Source organism: Argiope bruennichi, chromosome 3 (assembly GCF_947563725.1).
Source record: "Argiope bruennichi chromosome 3, qqArgBrue1.1, whole genome shotgun sequence".
Classification (NCBI taxonomy): Eukaryota; Metazoa; Arthropoda; class Arachnida; order Araneae; family Araneidae; genus Argiope; species Argiope bruennichi.
Genome location: NC_079153.1, coordinates 1,069,366 through 1,088,401, shown reverse-complemented (window position 1 = coordinate 1,088,401; position 19,036 = coordinate 1,069,366). Strand labels below are relative to the sequence as shown.

Sequence of the window (19,036 nt, the reverse complement as noted above, 5' to 3'; positions counted from 1 at the left end):
TATTATTGCAAACCCTTTTGATCCTGTTGTGACTTGTGAGAAAATTAGAGTTTTAAAAATTTTAGAGTTTAGATTGGAATGGTAGTTACATAATTTTGTTATTTAAAAGTTGAAATCATACTTTTTATCGTATATACCAACTGTTGTTTTATCATTAGCAATTTCGATTTTTAAATCCAGAAAGGTAGCCTCAAGTTGATTTTTATTTGTATCTGTTAGAATTAAATCTTTTGGATAGCAATTAGTAATAATATAAGTATTGTCGAAGTTAATCAAAAGTAGGTCATCAATATATCTCCACCCGTTTATTAAATTATATTTAATTATTTTTTTCTCATAGTAATGTAGGAAAATATTAGCTGAAGCACTTGAGAAAGCTGTTCCCATTGGAATGCCCTTGACTTGTTTATAAAAATTAATACCATTAAACACGTAATTTTCAGTATTATTAAAATTACATAACGCAAGGCAGTTATTTTTAGGAATTTTCATTTAAATATTCGTCATATATAAAAGTGCAGACCTTTATTAATTTTTCATGAGGTAGATTAGTGTTTAAATTTTCGAAATCAAAAGTATTAAGTTTATTAATGTTGTTATCTTTAAGATAAAAAAAATTAATAAAGGTCTGCACTTTTATATATGTCGAATATTAATAATTGGCTTGTATAAAAATAGAACTTTCCTTGCATATTAGATCACTCAATAGATGGCGCTGTGAGCCTACATTTGTTTACATAAATTACCGTTAGTTTTTTTAAAAAGCGAGAATCACAATCGATAACTTAAAATTTCCTTGACTGTTGATAGTATGTTCTGGCCTTTTCGTTTTTTCCTTTAGTGCTATTTTTTGTTTTTATTGTTATTTTTGTTATTGTATTTTTACTTTGTAGTGGTTATTTTCTTCTAATTTGTTGTTTTGTATTTTCCTTTCTGTTAAAATGGTATATCTCTTGGGCATCATTTCAGGGTATTTTCGGGTCACGAGGAATCATTATTAGACAAATATCTGCATTTCCTCACAGAAAAAATCCCTTTCTTTGAATCCCTGCCTGAGGGTGATCCTTGAAAAAGTCTTCAGGCCGGATTCTTTTATATATATATGTAACATTATTTGTTGTGAAGCATGATGCAGTTTGAAGGAGAGTGAAGAGACTTTTTACATTTTTAAATTCTTTTTAATATCCATTGGGAAAGCATAATTATTTACAAGCAGAGACGCGGACAAGACGTCCGCCGCAGCGCAGTACGAAAGCCGAAGTGGGGAAGAAGGGGGCGAAATAAATCTTCCCTCGCCTTATATAACCTTAGATTTTGATAGGGAAAATATTTCTCCACAGTGCCAATATATTAATAAGATTCTCATAGGGATTTCTGATGCATGTCAATCACATGTAAGGGAAACACAGGGATCTTTTAAGAAAGAATGTGCTTACTGGACATTTTTACCCCTTCACGCCGAGCGTGTGAAAATATCGGCGTTTAGCTGACTAAGCAATTTTATGAAGCTTCTCTTGAATTAATTAAGTAGAGAAAGTAGAATTGGATCACGAAATAAGAGAATATTTTTAGAATGAAGTTACTATGAGCTAAATTAAGATAAAATCTTGGAAATTAATTAAATTGAAATTAAGAGTTTAAAATATCATTACATATATATATATTATATTTTTTATAATTTTTTTGGTTTAATTTTTATTTGATTTTTTTTATTTTCCTATTAACTTGATTCTAATACTTTTGAACATATATGCACATTTGAACATATATATATATATATATATATATATATATATATATATATATATATATATATATATATATATATATATATATATATATATATATATATATATATACACGTGTGTGTGTGTTTGTGTGAAAGTGGAAAAAATAATAAATTGAAACATATATGCACACTATTTTCAGTCACCTAGAATTTTTTCTGTTTAAATCGGTATTTCTCGTCAAAATTATTCTATTCATTTGACAGTTTTCTCTTTATCTTTTAAGAGTGAAGAATCACAATTAAAATTCAAGTAAAAAAAGTAAAGTAAAAGGTGCTCAAGTTAAGTAAAAGGCACTCAAAAAGTAAAAAAAAAAAAAAAAAAAAAAAAAAAAAATCCCATAGTTGGCAAACTCTAGTAGAGTGTCACCCTAAGAAGCTTAGAAACACTGATACATCTTCCATTAGTAAAATAGCATCTATAGCTTCTTTTCCTATGCCAGTTTAATCTCTCTCAGATTATAGTTGCATTTGCTCATTTCGGAGTACTTGTAAACCTCCCATGGGTGGCATAGCTTTTGAATTACGGCTGAATTAATAGAGAAGTATAGTTATTTGGGGAAAAAAATGACACTTGCAGAGAAAAATTTCTTTTCCCTCTTTTATTAAAAACGAATTCTGGAATTACCTTCTTCTTTTTGTTGCCCCAAAAATTCAGTTCACCAGTTACATAAAAACAATCTTCATTTGTGAATTGCCAAATAGTCACTTTTTTTACTGAACGTCTTCAAAAATAAAATCTTCTAGTTTAATTCTACTGGCAAAGCAGTTTTATTTTTTATGCCTTTCATTGGTTACTCTCGTTTTCTCCAATTCTGTGTTCGTTAGAAATCACAAAATAGCAAGTAAAATAAACTTCAATCACAGGCTAATGAGGAATCGAGAATCTTGTTTCAAAAGGCTTCTTTCCTGTGGCTTAGCAGCATTGGGTCATGAGAAGTGCCGCGCCCGGCTCAAAAGTCACACACCGTGCCACGGGAAGATTTAAAATCGCCCCTACCGTTGCCGGCTCAGATGATGGGCTGCTGTTAATGGCTCGCGGAGGCGCAGAACTCGGCTCGTCCAATTTGATCCAATGTTACTTCGATTCGCCCGTCTATAATCTCTTTCCGCTAAATATTACTGTTTTTCCCTTATTTGTGACCCGGTGACTAAATTATGTATTTTTTGAAAAACTGTTGTAAGTCATGAAGAATATAACTTTTTTTTAAAGATTTCAGATGATAAAAAATGAGCGATGTTTAAATTACAGTTTTTTTTAAACGGTAATAAATTATCAAATTTGTAGAGCAAAGCATTTGCATAATAGTCTCCTCTACCAAACTAGTCATTATTTAAACTGGTATTCATTTATTTATTTCCCGTTAATAATTAGTTGAAAAAATAGAATTTCGGTTTCATGTAGGTACAATTTTACTAAAGAAAGTGTAACTAAACAATGATTGTTACTTCATTATTTCAATACACCACAACATTCTTCATCCTCGTCATTTTGACAATATTTTGAGTTCGTATAACATCTCTTCCCAAAGCGAATTCGTTTAAAAGCCCATTTGTTGCGTCTCTTTCTGACCTCTCTGCACTGTGTCTTTTCAACTATGTTGTTACTGCGCATGCTCAACAGAAGAAAATCGAGGGACGGCTAAAATGTCCTTCGTCCCTCTTCAAAGTAAGGCATGTCTTCTGAAGACTATTAAAAGGGGAAATTGCGTTAGATTACAGAATAGTTTAAATATTACGAAGGGATTTAAATAGTTAAAGAAAGATGACGTGGTGCCTACGTACATAAATACGTGGTGGCTACATACATATCACAATACCTTGAAGGAGAGAGAAGCTGTCCGCATACTTTTTTTCATAAAAATACAGGGGACAAAAATTCTTCTCTAATTTTTAAGTCATTCTTTACTTTACACATTTTAATTTTTGTATAAATTTTTAAAAAAATTAAGCTAAGACATTTTTTTTGAAAGTAAAAAGCAACATTCTAAAGTTCCAATTTGGGTTAAAATGTACACTATAATGTGAAACCTATTTTTGTTGCTTATCGCACAAAAATATAGCCACTCTTAATATAGGGAACAATTTCAATGGCCACGAAATTGAATAGAATTTTGAGTATTAATCTGTTAAAAGAATAATGCGCATGAACATATCATGACGAGACTGTGTGCTTCTATGGCCCTTTAAATTTATAAATATCAAAAAATTAAGATCTAAATTAAGACATATTTTAATAATATAATATTAATTTAAAAGTGACACAAAAAAATTGTTTAATAAATAGCTAGAAATATCTGTCAACACATTTTTATTAATTGATGAATACTCCTATGGAATGTTATTATTTCCTAAACATTTTATAATTCACACACAAAGAAATAACTTGTAGGTAACAAGCCTCTGTTCACAACAAAAATAATTTCTTCGTTTGAATCCTGAAATGCCCATCAGATGGCGCAAAGGTCGGAAGGTCGAGATTTACTATTGTCGATAGTTTGAAAATTGGTTATTCATATCTGGCGAATTTTTAAAATCTGCCTGTCTCAGTCCAATATCCAAACGTAGATGGTGATTATATGACGGATAGTCGGCTGTATTGTCATCCTCGATATCTGACCACGGTTCAAAACAAATAGGTTAATACTAACAAGCATTCGAGTTAATGTTGTTAATTCCTTGTATTGAAATATCTTGTATTAACTTTTGTAATTAATTATAGAGTTTTTGATATTTAAAACTGTGTGTTAAGTTGAAGATGCTATTATTTAAAAGAGGAAAATCATTCGACCATGCTAAGTTTATGTATGTAAGTAAAGGCTTAAACCTCCTTGCCTCGATTGACGTGATAATTACATTTAATTATTCCATATATGACAAAATATTTGAGCTGCATACAAATAACACACCATTGCTTTACAGAAGTATTCGGATTTAGACCTAATTTGTAAATCATAACATATCATATATAAATGTGTGTGTGTGTGTGTGTGTGTGTGTGTGCGTGCTATAAAATGGTTGAAAAATGAAAAATGGTTATGAAAAATAAGCGGAAATTGTTATTTTTTTCCAAAATTGTATTTGGCTTTTGGGCATGAAGTAAAATATGGATTCCGGAATTAATAAGGCAAAAAAACTAGATATTTATATTTCCTCTTTTTGAACATCTTTATAATAAAGGAGCTGTTTCATGTAATAATAATTGTAATTTTTAAATGCTCTTACGTTCTGAAAAACAAAGTAATAAAAAATGAATGCATTGAAAATTATGATTTCTAATTTACTTTTAAAACATGAATATTTCCATTCAGAAATGAAGATTAATTTTATTTATTATTTAGAGTTGTTATGACCAATGAATCTAGAAAGACAATGTGGGGATTTGGAATTGAATATGACCTGTGATGTATACTGACCCATAAATCAGAATGTGTCAGATAAGCATCTGAGTCGGATTCTAAAAACGTAAGCATTTTATTTATAAAAGAAATTATCGGAGAGACACGGCATTGCTCATGAATTACATCACACTAGGAAATACAGTTATGAGAATGTATATACACACAATCAACTCGCATTAAAATACATGAAATATACATTTTTCGTTCATTTACTTAACACAATGAAAATGTTAAAATTATATATTACGTGTGTTTTGAGAAGTTAACATGAAACATTTTTCAGAATTTTCTGTTATTCTTACACATTGTATAATGCATCGCTTAGTAATGAAAACAACTGTATAGCAATGAAATATTTATTACCTTCCACTGAAGATAATTTTAACATGGCCATAATTATGAAATAATATTTACGAATAAGGTAAGAATTTATCTACAATTACATTTATCATACAATTCTTGACTGCCAATGAAAGAAATTTAACAAAAATAGGTTATGTGATAGCATTCACGTTAAAAATAACACTATTTAATGTATAATAGAAACTTAAGAGTAAAAGTTACGTTGACCCTTTCTATTGTATAACTATCCTTTATACTTGAAGGAAATTTTAACAAGACAATGATTATGAAATAAGCCTTTCGGTAAAAATAGCAGTAAAAGATATTACAACAAAATGATAATGGCAGTGCTTAGATTGAGCAAAATACAAATACGCTCTTATTAGTATAAAAATTGTTTGACATTTTATAAAACACATATAATTTAAAAAATAAAGAACGGAGATAACAACAAATTCAGACATTAAAAGCATCTGAAATGAAGAAATGTTTGTCATTTGATGAATTAATTTATTAGAATATTCCTTCAACAATACTTATCAAAATCCCCCAAATGATATATTACGGATCCGCATGTTAAATGTTAGACAAATTCATCAGTATAAAATACACTTATTTAATTATCAGGCAGCAGATGAAATCTCCCTGAAGGACGCACTTCTCCGGCAATGATACATTTCTGCAGTCAAACTCATGATCGGCCAGTCGTTAATCGTGGTGCAGAGAGACTACATATTGTTTTATTCTAGTGAGTGATGTAGCGCAGTTGCTTCATTCGTAAAATCGATGAAATGTGAAGGTCTTATTTATGTTGCAGGCAAATATTTAATAATGACAATAATAAATGGCAACACAAAAGAAATTTAATAAAAATGACTCATCATTCCAATCACCAAATTTTCCGCACAGTATTTTAAAATAATTAAAATAATGCTATATTTTGGTCAGGATAGAGATGAAGAAATAAAATATATATATATATATATATATATATTTATATCAACAATAAATATTTAAAAATACAAATAATTAATTAAAAATCAAAATTGTAATCCTTAATACAATTTTTCTTGCGTTTTAAAACTAATAAAAAAATCAATACATCCATTTAAACAAATATTGACTATTTAAGTGCAAGTCTTTTCCGATAACAGAGGATGGCAAAAAATGAAAATGTATCAATGAGTGTCAGAAAACGATAATGGATATTATTTGGAATCATAAAAATGCCATCATATATTATTTTAATTCCTGATTTATATAAATTTAATTAAATTGTATTTTATTTTTCATTTGCATGCTATTTTAAGCATTTCCATTTAGAAATCTTTTTTAATAACAGCTGTTTGGTACACTCTGCATATATTTTCACTTATACTATAAATAAACTTTTCAATATACTTTCAGCATTTGCAATTTATTAAATAGCAGCTATCTAAAAATCTGTTCATCTCCCGTAAAATGATACAGAAAGATTTCAAGGGAATTTGAAAAAGAATTATTGAAAGAAACAGAATTTCTAATATATTAATGCTCAAATTGTAACAATATTCAAAAAATAAAATCTTTTAATTAAAAGTTTAAAAACAGCGAGACTTTTTCAAGAGAATTTTATAAAAATAATTTCATAAAAGTCTTTTTGATTCTCTTCTCTTCTAATAATTAAAATATTTATATAAGTAAAACTGATATTTTTTTTTTTTTTTTTTTGAAATTTTGATGTTAGAAAGCTTTCAACAAAATGAAATTTTAGTACCCTTTCAATACAATTGTAAGCCCATCATTAAGTAAATATTAGATTATTGAATAAATTGGATGATTCTTGTTTACTTTCAGCTCTTTAAACCAATATTGTCATTTTCCAGTTTAAAAAAAATGAACTTTATTGTACTATCCGAAACAAGAAGTTTCTCCCTTTTTCTTTTTCTTTTTTTTTTTTAAGTTGAGGAGGTCTGTGCAGGCTTATCTAGCTGGTCGGTCCTTTGTCTTGTGAAGGTGGTCCTCTCGCATGCAGCACATTCATGATATCTGCCCCCTGGTAGCTGCAGAGCTCACAGTATCCAGCCGGACCCTGTGGTCCCGGTGGTCCTCTCATGCCTGGAATTCCTTGCTTTCCGACGGGGCCCCTTTCCCCCGGTCGGCCTGGTTGACCAACACCAGGTGGTCCTGGTGGACCTGAGATTGAAACAGATTATCTTTATAGTGACAATCCTCTTCGATGCACATTTATGATAAAATAGTGTGAATTGTCCATACAGATGTGAGTTCGAATAATGCGATGAAACATTTTATGATTAGTAATTAATCGGAAAGTGGGAATAAAATTGGCTCATCGTTTTGTGATTTATTGATTGTTTGAAAAAATCAAATAGGCCTGTCTTTTTTATTAGAAAAGTAGTGAACTAAAAATATTCGCACTAACAAATGAAAGACACGATGGAACTTTCGTATGGTGTCGCATGTCCCGAATAATATGATCACGTTTTTCCTTCGCCTTAAACATTCCACTCTAGGTTTAACTTAACCGAAACAGTTGAGTTTGAAGGGAGTATCAAGGGATACATTCATATTCATTCTTTTGAATGAATATGTATTCTTCAAATTCAGATGGCTCTTTAGAAAGAAATGCATAAATATAAATTCCGAGTTTAGTTAGATAAGGGTTCCTTTTTTTTCCAGCTTCTATACGGGCTTTTTGAAGGATAATGTTATGGCAACGGGTGGTCATACATTTCATTTTATATCTTAGTTAAATGGTTGATATTCATGATTATAAAACATTTATTTTAATACTTCGTAAGTTTTTCATAAATGTATCGTATATTTTCAATTAAAATCTTTCAATGGGTAATTTTAATTTCTCTCTCTCTTACTTCATTGTTCTATGGTCCAGTGCGTATCAAAAATGGACAGCGTATGGTATGGCTACGTCTGATCAAAAATGCGGCACTTTCTGTTGTTTGAGGAATGTTGTTTGAGTAGCACCTAAGGGCGTAACTACCGCATCTATAGGCGAATGCTACCTTTTTAGATGTGCCTCAGGAAAAATTGGGCAACATTTGTATTTCACTTGGAAAATATTCTAGAAACTTCAAGAGTGCAGCGTGCGTTTCTTTTCCAATGCACACAATTAATTTTTGAATGAAGCTTTTGAGGAACGCAGTCAAATGGCAAAAACCATAGTTTTTTCATTCGATTCATGTTGCTGCGATACGACATGCGTCAACACACAATTCCATCGGTGCACAGTAATTCAGTGATTTCATCTTTTAAATTTCCCTTTACATATGTGATGAGCATTCATTTAATAATAATTTAATATTTCATTTTTGACACAATGTTTATTTATTAGTATAACTTCAAATATTTCACCTAATAATGGAGATTTTATTTAAATATCATCCATTTTTGGTAACCGGTTATACATAATTTCATGTTTATGATTTCCCCAATAAAATAATTTAACCATCAAATTGCGAGATATTTTACAGCGTTATTATAGCCTTATATTTATCCTGTATCCCTAAATCTATTTAATGGAATCAATCCTTGGACATCCGATGGCCACTAAAAATTTATATGTCTGCTTAATCTATTTCAAACTGCGCGTTGTCTTTTGCAGTGAAGTAAATTCATTTTTTTCCCCTCATTCAAACTAAAATAGATAGTCAGCATAATTTTTTTTTCCTCAGCATGCAGCAACAACAAAAAAATATTATTGTTAAATATTTGATAAAACAATGAAAACGATTTGAATTTCATGGCAATAATCAAATCTATTCATAAAAATTATGCCATTTTTTTAAAAACTTAAAATTTAGGAAAAATTTGAGCGGCAACTATCATTAAAAAGAGCAATTTTTTAAAATTGTAAAATCAGTTTTTTGCAATTATTTTTTAGGGACTTTATAGTAGAAAAATGTTAAAATATTGTTTAATTCTTCAATAATTTAAATTTTAATAAAAATTTCAAAATATTCTTTCTGAGGTGCGCAAGCTTTGTTCGTACTAAATCTCGTAACTTAAGGTGAAATGGTCTGGCTCCTACAGCGCCGACGCACACCCTCCTTTATTAAAATTAGAGAATACAGTAAGAATGAGTGAAGCTTTTGCATTCGCTTTCATTACAATACCAGTGCTTCATTATGGAAATACTGAAATGAGCAGTTGTTCAAAACCCATTAATTCGCTCGAAAGTACTGGGCTATCAGGTAGGCAGCTTTTAATACGAAAAATGATGCATTTTTCATTATTAACAATCGCATTAAGAATTGAAATTTAGGTTTTGAAAAAGAGAACATTTTTATATATTGTAAATGTATTTAATTACAATATTTCATTACGAATTTGTTATTATATTTCATTACGAATTACAAATAGATACTAGCATCAATTAAACTTAATACTATTATGAATTTCCAAAATTACAGACTAAAGTGCAAATTTATTCAAAAAAAAAAAAAAAATGCAGACAGTTTACTCAAGTAATAGGCTTTTAAAATGGTTTGATGTTTTCTTTTTATCATGGCGAACACGTTAAAGAGTAACAATATGAGCACACCATGATAGTAAAAGGTAAAATATACCAAAAAAACTATTTATTTAAACATATACAAAATGTATTAATGCAAAAATGATCAACTTTATTCCGTTAAATCTGATGTTATTCACGTAGTTCTATGACGGATGTTATTTTACTCGTAGCTCAAAAGCGAATTTCTAAACTGTTATAAACAAGTGTATGCTTCCGATTGGGAAAAAATGCCCTGAATGATGTATAGAGTTATATTTTATTTTGTTGAAATAAATAAATTTTAGTAATCAATTTATAGAAAATATTAAGAAGTCTAGACTTTTGAGTATCTCCCAATTTTTAAAAATTCAGATTTAGGAAAATAGTTTTGACACATTAACGCTTTAAATAAAAGATAAAGATCCATGCTTCTTTGCTTCTTTCCACGTCTTCAAACTGACCGAGTTATAACGTTTTGAATTTCATTGTTTCAGCCAATAAATAGCGATCTTGAGTATTCACAGCAGGTTGATTGTTGGTTCTTTCTCGAGGTGGCATTGAAAAGCATTAAATAGTTTGTAAAAGTTATATTTACAGCTTCATCATTCTGTTAGATGAAACTACTAAAGTTTTTTTTAAATGTTAGTGAATAATTTCAACTAATACTTCAGAGTAACTGAAATAATTGAAATTTCATACAATGTTTATTTATGGAGGTCTGAGCCTACTGATTTCCAAGAGAGTCTACAAGGAAGGTTATAAAATGAATTACCTGGTAAGCCTCGAAGACCCATGGGTCCCTCTATGCCAACTCCTTCCGGACCTCTGTCTCCTCGATCACCTTTCTCGCCTTCAAGAAAAACTATATTGATTAGCTCTTAAAAAACATTAAACGTATTCATTTGAGAATAATGAAATTTAAAGGTATCTTTAAAATGTACTTTAACAATACTTTTGCGCATTTCCACAATCTTTCACTCTGCATTTGAGGTGAAAAGTATTAAATTCAATTAAAGGAAAAATAAACGACTCTATACAAGATTAGTTGATAAAAGTCTTTTTATCGGGACTCTTAAGAAATGTATCTACAGTTCTCAACAGAAATGCCTCAGCTTCAAATATTCAAACGAATCAGCTTGGAAAGCAATTCCTACCTCATTAGTTATGAACGAGAAAATAATTTTTTTTTCTTCTGAAATTTACTTTGCTTTGCGAATGCGTGCCAAAGAGTCCTTTTATATGCATTGATATAAAACTTAGCGAATATAATTTCAATTTTTAATTGAAACTCCATTTCTAATTTTCTGAAACATTAAAATAATTTGTAAGTAATTATTTTAACTTACGAATTAAAATAATTCGTAAGTAATTATTTTAACTTACGAATTAAAATAATTCGTAAGTTAAAAGATTTTTTAAAAATGAAAATATTTCAACCCTCCGTCTCCTATAGTAGTTTCTGATGAAAAAACTTTTATCGCATCATAAATATGAATATGCTACAAATAAAAAAAATTAATGGTTCTGTGTAGTTCATTTAAAAAAAATAACATTTTCATTTAAAACTTTTTTCAGTTGTTTTTCACATTATACTCAAAATTATTTTACCATAAGAGAAAATCAAGTCACGATTAGCTCATTTCTTTAAAAATATTTTGTATTCATTATTACTCAAAATTATTTGAGTACATTTTTGAAATAGTTCAATTACATTGCTTGCCAAGTATTGTGCTTTACCATATGACTAAAAACAAGACATATTTAGCCTTTAGTAATTACACTTTTCATGCCGCCTTCTGCTCTGCTGCTAATGTATGCACTTCTTTCATTCTAGTAGAAAATCCGAGTTTCGCGTGAAAAATGTAGCTCAGATAAGCCACTCAACTGCATATTTGTTGTGCCATGAATCCCGGCATTTTTATTAAATGCCCTCACCTCGCCATCATTGGGAACTCTCTTCTAGGTAAATTGTCGCAAACTCTCTCATAAATATTTAACACGCTTTAATTTCTGACGCATAAGCTGCTTATCTTGTTTCGAAATTTCCGATGAATAACGGTGTTTGGAAGAACAAAAGCATTCTTCGAGGCATTATCTGAGCCATTTTTATTCGTTCGTAGAAGTTAATTCTGAACAACTGGGAATTCTATACGATCCCTTACGCTTGCGTTGCAGAGAAAAGATTAAACGGTTGTTCCTACTTTCCTCTGCGCTGAATTGGCTCGAGTCTAGTAATTAGCTTTCTGAATTTTCTTAGCTGCTTAGCAAGCTGTGCATATTTCCTGCAATAATTAACGGCGTTCAGAGCACAAAACATTTAGTTATAAATGAGAAATACTATGTTGAATTTGGCTGTCGAAGATAAGCTATATCTATACATAGTTTTGTGATAGAAAATTGTAATACCTGCTTATTATACTGCAAGAGAGAACTGAATGAGAAAGATTTAGTAAAATAATATATATGAATATGAATTGAGTACTACAATTTATTAGTATCAAAAGCAAAGATACTGAGAAATCGCTCGAAAACATTCATCCTATTCATAGAAAAGTTAACTTCACGTGATCTTTTAAGTTACTTCGAGGCTATCGTGCCCTTTTCACGTTCACCACGCGGCAGATCATTTTTTATTTTATCTTGAAAAAAAAAGACGTGTGAATCTTTTAAGCATTCATAGCGTTTAGGAATTTCATGTTACCTCTACAACTGAACTCTGCACATCGTGCATTATTATTTTACTAAAACAAGTATTTTCTTCGTTTCCTTTCCAGATTTAATTACAAGAAAAAGTTAAAAAGTTACAAGCTTCATTTTATTTGTAAAATATATTCAGTATAAAAAATGAATTTCAAGATTTAAAAAAATGACTATCAAATAAAAAAGGATTCTATAAAAATACTCTCTCTTCAAATATATTTAACCTTTCTCAATTCCAAAGCTTACTCAAATGGAAAAGAATAAATATAAATGTTTAAACAGTCTTACTTCATTATTCGTTTGAAAAACACCTCAGATTTTTTTTTCTCCAGGAAATTCATCGAATTGGTATTCGAAATAATTGACTGAAGGAAATCAAAACTTTATCTTATTCATGTTATAGATAGAAAAATTCAATTTCAGAAGTAGTTCGTTTACTTAAAGGAAGAAGAGATACATGTAGACTTTAAAAAATTAGTATTTCATTGAAAATTTGGCACAATGGTAATAAATCTCTGCATTTTTTTAATGAATTACAACCTACATTTTCTAAAGTTTATTATTACTGTCTTTAAAAATCATAAAACGAAGCTTTAAAATGCCTAGAAATGAGTAGAATTTAAAAATAATTTTATATTACATTCAACGACTCATCAAAATATTCTAAAGTTTCTTTTGACAACAAAATGAATCTCTTTATTTTCAAAAACATCCCCCAGTTTGTCATAAATTTTTTTGAGTACGTTTAATGGTTTGAAAAATATTTAATGCTGAGTGAATACTTGTTATGGCGGACTCTTATCTACTCATAACATTTTAAAAATCTGTTTTAATGAAATCGTTCTCATTTATATTGTTGTTGTTTTATTATATACCAAGATAAATAACTGAAATATAATTTGATATTTGGTTAAAATTGCGTCTAAATTTTACCAATTACTCAATTGTAAATACCATTTCTTCTTTGTTGCTGCTGATTTCTCAATTTTTCTGTTTGCTAAAATGTCATCGTTTTTTAAATGTATTCTATTCAATAATGTTTCATGGCTTGAAGTATGTTTTTGTGTCATTAGATTTTCAGAAAGATTCATTTTTTGTCATTATAACGTCTTTTGAAATTGATTTCAAAATAACTTTTCTTGCTTCATAAATATTAAACATGTTATGCTTTTGGGGCGCCTCAGTAGCTGATTTTGTTTTTATGTTTCGATGAATAACGATAGGAAGGTGCAAGCTGAACAGTTTTTATTCGTCCCGAGAGAGAAAATTATTATTTGTTGGAACATCATTTAAGCAGATGCAAAGAGACGGCCGTACAAAATTTGAATCAAGTCTTTTTCTGTCTTTTGTGTTCTGTTCCTTCTGTGTATTCTGCCTTTAGAGCAAATTTTCGGATTCCTTTTCTGACTTAATTAAATATGTCTACAACAAAAAATAGTTATAATTGCAAACTGTTGTGTTGATTTTGATGTTAAATAGTAAGTATGTGCATTCTGTTTCATCTATTTAAGACTGGCATTTATGAATACAATACTGTTAAGAAAAGAAAATGAAAGTAATTCACATTCAATTAAATAATGCATGGTAATATTTTTTTCTGAAATAAGTTTCTTTACTTTATACATTTTAAAGAATAAAACCTGCAAATTACTGAATCTGCTTCAATAAAAAAAATTGACTTTGAGTAAATGCAATGTTTTTAATTGTATTTTTTATTTAAAAACTTTTAGGAATGATAAAACCACAGAAATTTCCATCGGCTTACAGTAATTATGTTCTGTATAAAAAACTGAAACATTTTCGAATCGAACTTCAGATTTTAGATTTAAAAAACATCCTGTTAAAATTGTTAATGAAATTTTATTGAGTTAGCATTAAAAAGTTTTTCTTAATTTATTTTTTATGCCTTCTGTTTGAAATTCTAATCTTTTTAATTTTTGGAGCGAAAACTAGTTTCTTATGGAAACCAGCGTTGAGGTAAGTCACTATGGAAAAGTGTTTTAATGGCCAAGAATCTGAGTATTTTTGTTCCCTCCTTCTCGTAATGACCTTTTGGAAACTCTCATCTTCCTCGTAAATATACAACGCGTTTTAATTTCCGACGCTCGTCTTATTTATCAGTTTCCGATGAATAACGACGTTCCGGGAGAACAAAATCGTTTGCTGAGGCATTATCCGAACGATTTTTATTCTTTCTGGGAGAAATTTCTCAACAGCCGGGGATTGCTTATGCACGTGCTGTAAAGGCAGATGAGATTAAACAGTACCGTCCTTTGCTCTTAATTGGCGTCCAGACTGGCAATTAACTTCTGCATTTTCTCGCTTATTTAGTAAATAATACACTTATTATTACTTAATCTACATGTTTACAATACAAAAGAAAATGAGGCTAATTTAAAATTTTATATTATATTGCTATCTTATACTTCATTATTTATTTCATCTTTTTCATGAAATCTCTAATCGATGCTACCTCATATTTCGCCAAGTGATCTTCATTTATTTCAGACAAAATTCAGAAAACAAGTTAAAATTACTATATATAATATTAAATGAAAATGACGAATTTTTTTATTGCGATGGCATGTACCGACTGCCTAATTAACCTTATTTTCAGAACTAAATGGCTAGTGCACGGTAAACTCTATGAAGGTTTACGTTTCTTCCATTCCTCATTTTCACATATTTTTAATTGGCTGCATGTGGATTTGTTGATCTTCCCCTTCCTCTTTTAAATGTTTTTTTTTTCTTTTCATCCGATTCTTCCACTGTCATTAAGAAGTAGTGCGGCGGAAATAAATTTGTTTTAAGGCCGGTGCACTCATTAACATATTGTACATATCTTTTGGACGAAATTTCAGTTGTAAATTTATAATTCGAAATGAAAAACTGAAAGCACTCCGGTTATTTTAGAATAGACGGTTATTATTTTAATATCACGTTTGTTTTTATTTTTTGGCTCAAAATTTATCTTTCATTTCGTTTGTGTTTATATGGAAATAAGCAATTACAAATAAATCCTTATCAATTATTATCAATTAGCAACTCGTTAACAATTCGGAGGGATTCTTTGCAAGAATACAGAAATGGACGATTACATGAAAGAAAGGAAAAATGCGCCAAAAAATGGAAGGATTGAAAATAAGTGGAAAGAGATTATCGCAAACAGATAACGATTTCTGAAAAATCATTCAGAACCACCGAATGCATTGGAAAGCTTGAAATATTATATTATAAGCATTGTATTTTTAGATTGTATTTGTAAATAAAAGATTTATAATTGATTATACAGGGTGTTTATAAAGTCCCGGACCCATTTTGATGTTTAATAACTCATAAAATAATAAAGATAGATTAAAATTAATAACATAAATGGTTAAATAGACTCAAAAAGTTTCATGACCCTTGTTAATGAACTTCCACGTGTGCCCCCTTCGTCGCATGGAGAATATCAAGTCGATAGTCAATTTCACGCCAGGTAGCGACAAGCATGTCGGCATCCACAGAGCCATTTGCGCACATTATGGCGATTAACAATGCCAGAAACATGAAAGGATGCTTCATCGGAGAACATTATGCTCTTCAGAAAATCAGCAGCATCTTCTATCCTCCTTAGCATATCTGTTGCAAAGGCCATATTCCTAGGCCTATCGTTCGGTTCCAAAACTTGAACAATTTGAACTTTGTATGCATGCAGTCTTAATTTTTTCTTAATAACCTTGTACACCGTCGAAATTGGCATATCCAATTCTGTTGCCGCTGATCTCACAGATATTCTAGGATTGTGTAAAAATGTCTTTCTGACACGCTCAACATCAAAATCACTTGTGCAAGGACGTCTGGAACGTTTCTTATCTTTGATACTTCCAATTTCTAGAAAATTCTTTTTCCACCGCAAGATGCTGTTTTTGGATGGAGGATCTTTTTGGTAAATTCTTCTGAAATTTCTCTGTGCTTGCACTATCGATTTCATTTCTATGAACCACCATAAAATCTGTGCTTTCTCTTGTGGTGTACGCATTCTCCTTAATATCCACTCGAATAAAACATCACATACAAAAGTACTACATAGAACAAACACATCAAAAATAAACATAACATTGCAATAGTTGCCAAAAACAAAAGAGATACAAATGCAATTGATAAGCAGACAATATTTAGAAAAGTAAAGATATTTAGACTGGAAAATGAAATTATCTGAAAATAACCACACGTGCAGACGATATTTACAAAAGTAAAAATATTCAAACCTGAAAAGGAAAATATATGAGTTATTCCATCAATAAATGCCATAAGTTTGTTTATATCTTTATTATTTTACGAGTTATTAAACATCAAAATGGGTCCGGGACTTTATAAACACCCTGTATAATATATGAATAATAACAATAAAAATGACGTTTTCCTATCAAAAATTAATTTGGGTTATTTATTAATTGTTACCAGTCGCATTGAATTATTTGATAAATTGTAATGTTCGAATTTTTTGTATTATGAACTTTATGTGTTATCATATAACTTCAAATTGTAAATGCACCTTTTAAGTTAAATATGCCTCTAATCTTTAGTTATTTTATGTTATTGTCTCACTTCGCTCATTCTAAAATAGTTCAGACGTAACCCTTTTCCCTAATTCACGATGACGCATTAGAAATCCTATGCCTTGTTGAAGGAGACCTTCTGCTGCAGCTTTGCTACGAAGCAATTACACATGCTCTTCTTTTCTTAATGACTCTAATCACGTTTCATGACACAGAAACTAATTGCTAAGAATGGTAAGGAAACAAACAACGCAATTTGGACTTAATGCTTAGGATCTATGAGAAATACTACTCCTGTACTTTGAAATCCATGAAATCCATGTACTTGAACTCATAAAGAATTCAAAGCTTATTTCTAGAAATGCACTGAAACAGTCGAAAGCATGTGTAATAGCTATTGCTCTAGTTATTTCAGAAGCAAAGTTTGAAGAACGTAGGATAAGCTTTCTTCAAAACCTGTTTCTCAAAATCACTCTACATTATACATATTTTTAAATATCATCGTATCCAGATACGAAATATTCAAACATATCATTTCCTTTTTAAATATTTTTTTCATGGTAAAAGTCTTTTGTAAGTAAATAATTATTTAAAAACACAATGATTATCTATTCCAGTCTATTATCCACAAAAATTTCGTTCACTGTGTGCCGTTCAGTTCAAATAGTTCATTCAGTCCTGTATTTAATGATATTCTGTTAAAGTTTTGTTTGTATGAACTATTGCTTTAAAATATTATTTGTACCACATCGTAAAATAAATCGAAATTAGATCATCTCCACACTCATTTTTACTAGATATACAGGGTAAAATTCATAGAAATAAAAACTGTCACAATGATTCACAAAAAAAAAAAAAAAAAAAAAAAAAATATTCCGCAATAAACTTTTGAAAGTTTTTTTTAATAATTTCTAAATAAGGCTTGAGTCGACTCTAGCAGAATAATATAACATTCGTGAAATATGATTTTAATTATTTATCAATATTCGTCAAACAAAAGTCCCAGTCCCAATATTCTGAATGACAACATTAAAAGTTTCTCAGAATTTCTTGCGGATATCATAAAGAAATGCAAAAATTTTGTAAACCTATCCCCCTCATCTTTTTTAAGGATTCATCAAACAAACAAAATGATTGCTATCGAAAGATTTTAATTCCTCCATTGAATTAGATTGTTCATTTTATTAAGAAGTAATAATCCTAAATTATATTAACCGCCTTTGGTGACCAGTTGATTCATCAAGATGAATGGCCGTTCATCAGTTCAATTAAATATTTTGTGCAACTATGTCTCAGTATCCTCCTCAACAAAATACTCTTAAACCTCAAGTTTTGATAAACATGTCATTTATGTTATGTCAGAATTTTAATCTTTACATAATCATTATATAATGCATTTCCTCCATTTTTCTTTGCATATAATTTATACATCTAGTTATATCACGGAAAAGAACGGTACTGCTTAAAAATGGATGCACTTTGAAATATGTTTTTTTTTACTTGGTTTTGAAGTTAAATCTTAATTAGAAATGCTACAAAATTTCAATAATTTTAATCAAAGCATGTTTTATACTTAAACTTAATCAATATGGAAATAAAAGCTGGCTCTTCTTATTTTCCTCAGCAACTATAAAAAGAGAGTCAGGATGTATTATAAGTAACAGTAATGAAAATAATTCGAGTTTTACTTCAATGATGGCATACACTGTTGTAAAATAAAGTAACATGTTCTTAGTGTCGATAGAGAACAGCG

The 19,036-nt window shown here is 29.6% G+C and overlaps 1 protein-coding gene across 2 annotated transcripts in view; it reads right to left on the bottom strand.

The window, feature by feature from the left end:
• Window positions 1–5,259: 5,259 nt before the first annotated feature.
• Window positions 5,260–19,036, bottom strand: part of LOC129962701 (collagen alpha-3(IX) chain-like) — a 167,479-nt gene continuing 153,702 nt past the window's right edge. For both annotated transcript variants that reach the window (XM_056076633.1, XM_056076634.1), the window contains exons 40-41: window positions 10,815–10,892; window positions 5,260–7,704 (exon numbers count right to left, since the gene is read on the bottom strand). In XM_056076633.1, the coding sequence (XP_055932608.1) occupies window positions 7,496–7,704; window positions 10,815–10,892 (287 nt within the window). In that variant the 3' untranslated portion in view covers window positions 5,260–7,495. The remainder of the gene's footprint in view (window positions 7,705–10,814; window positions 10,893–19,036) is intronic.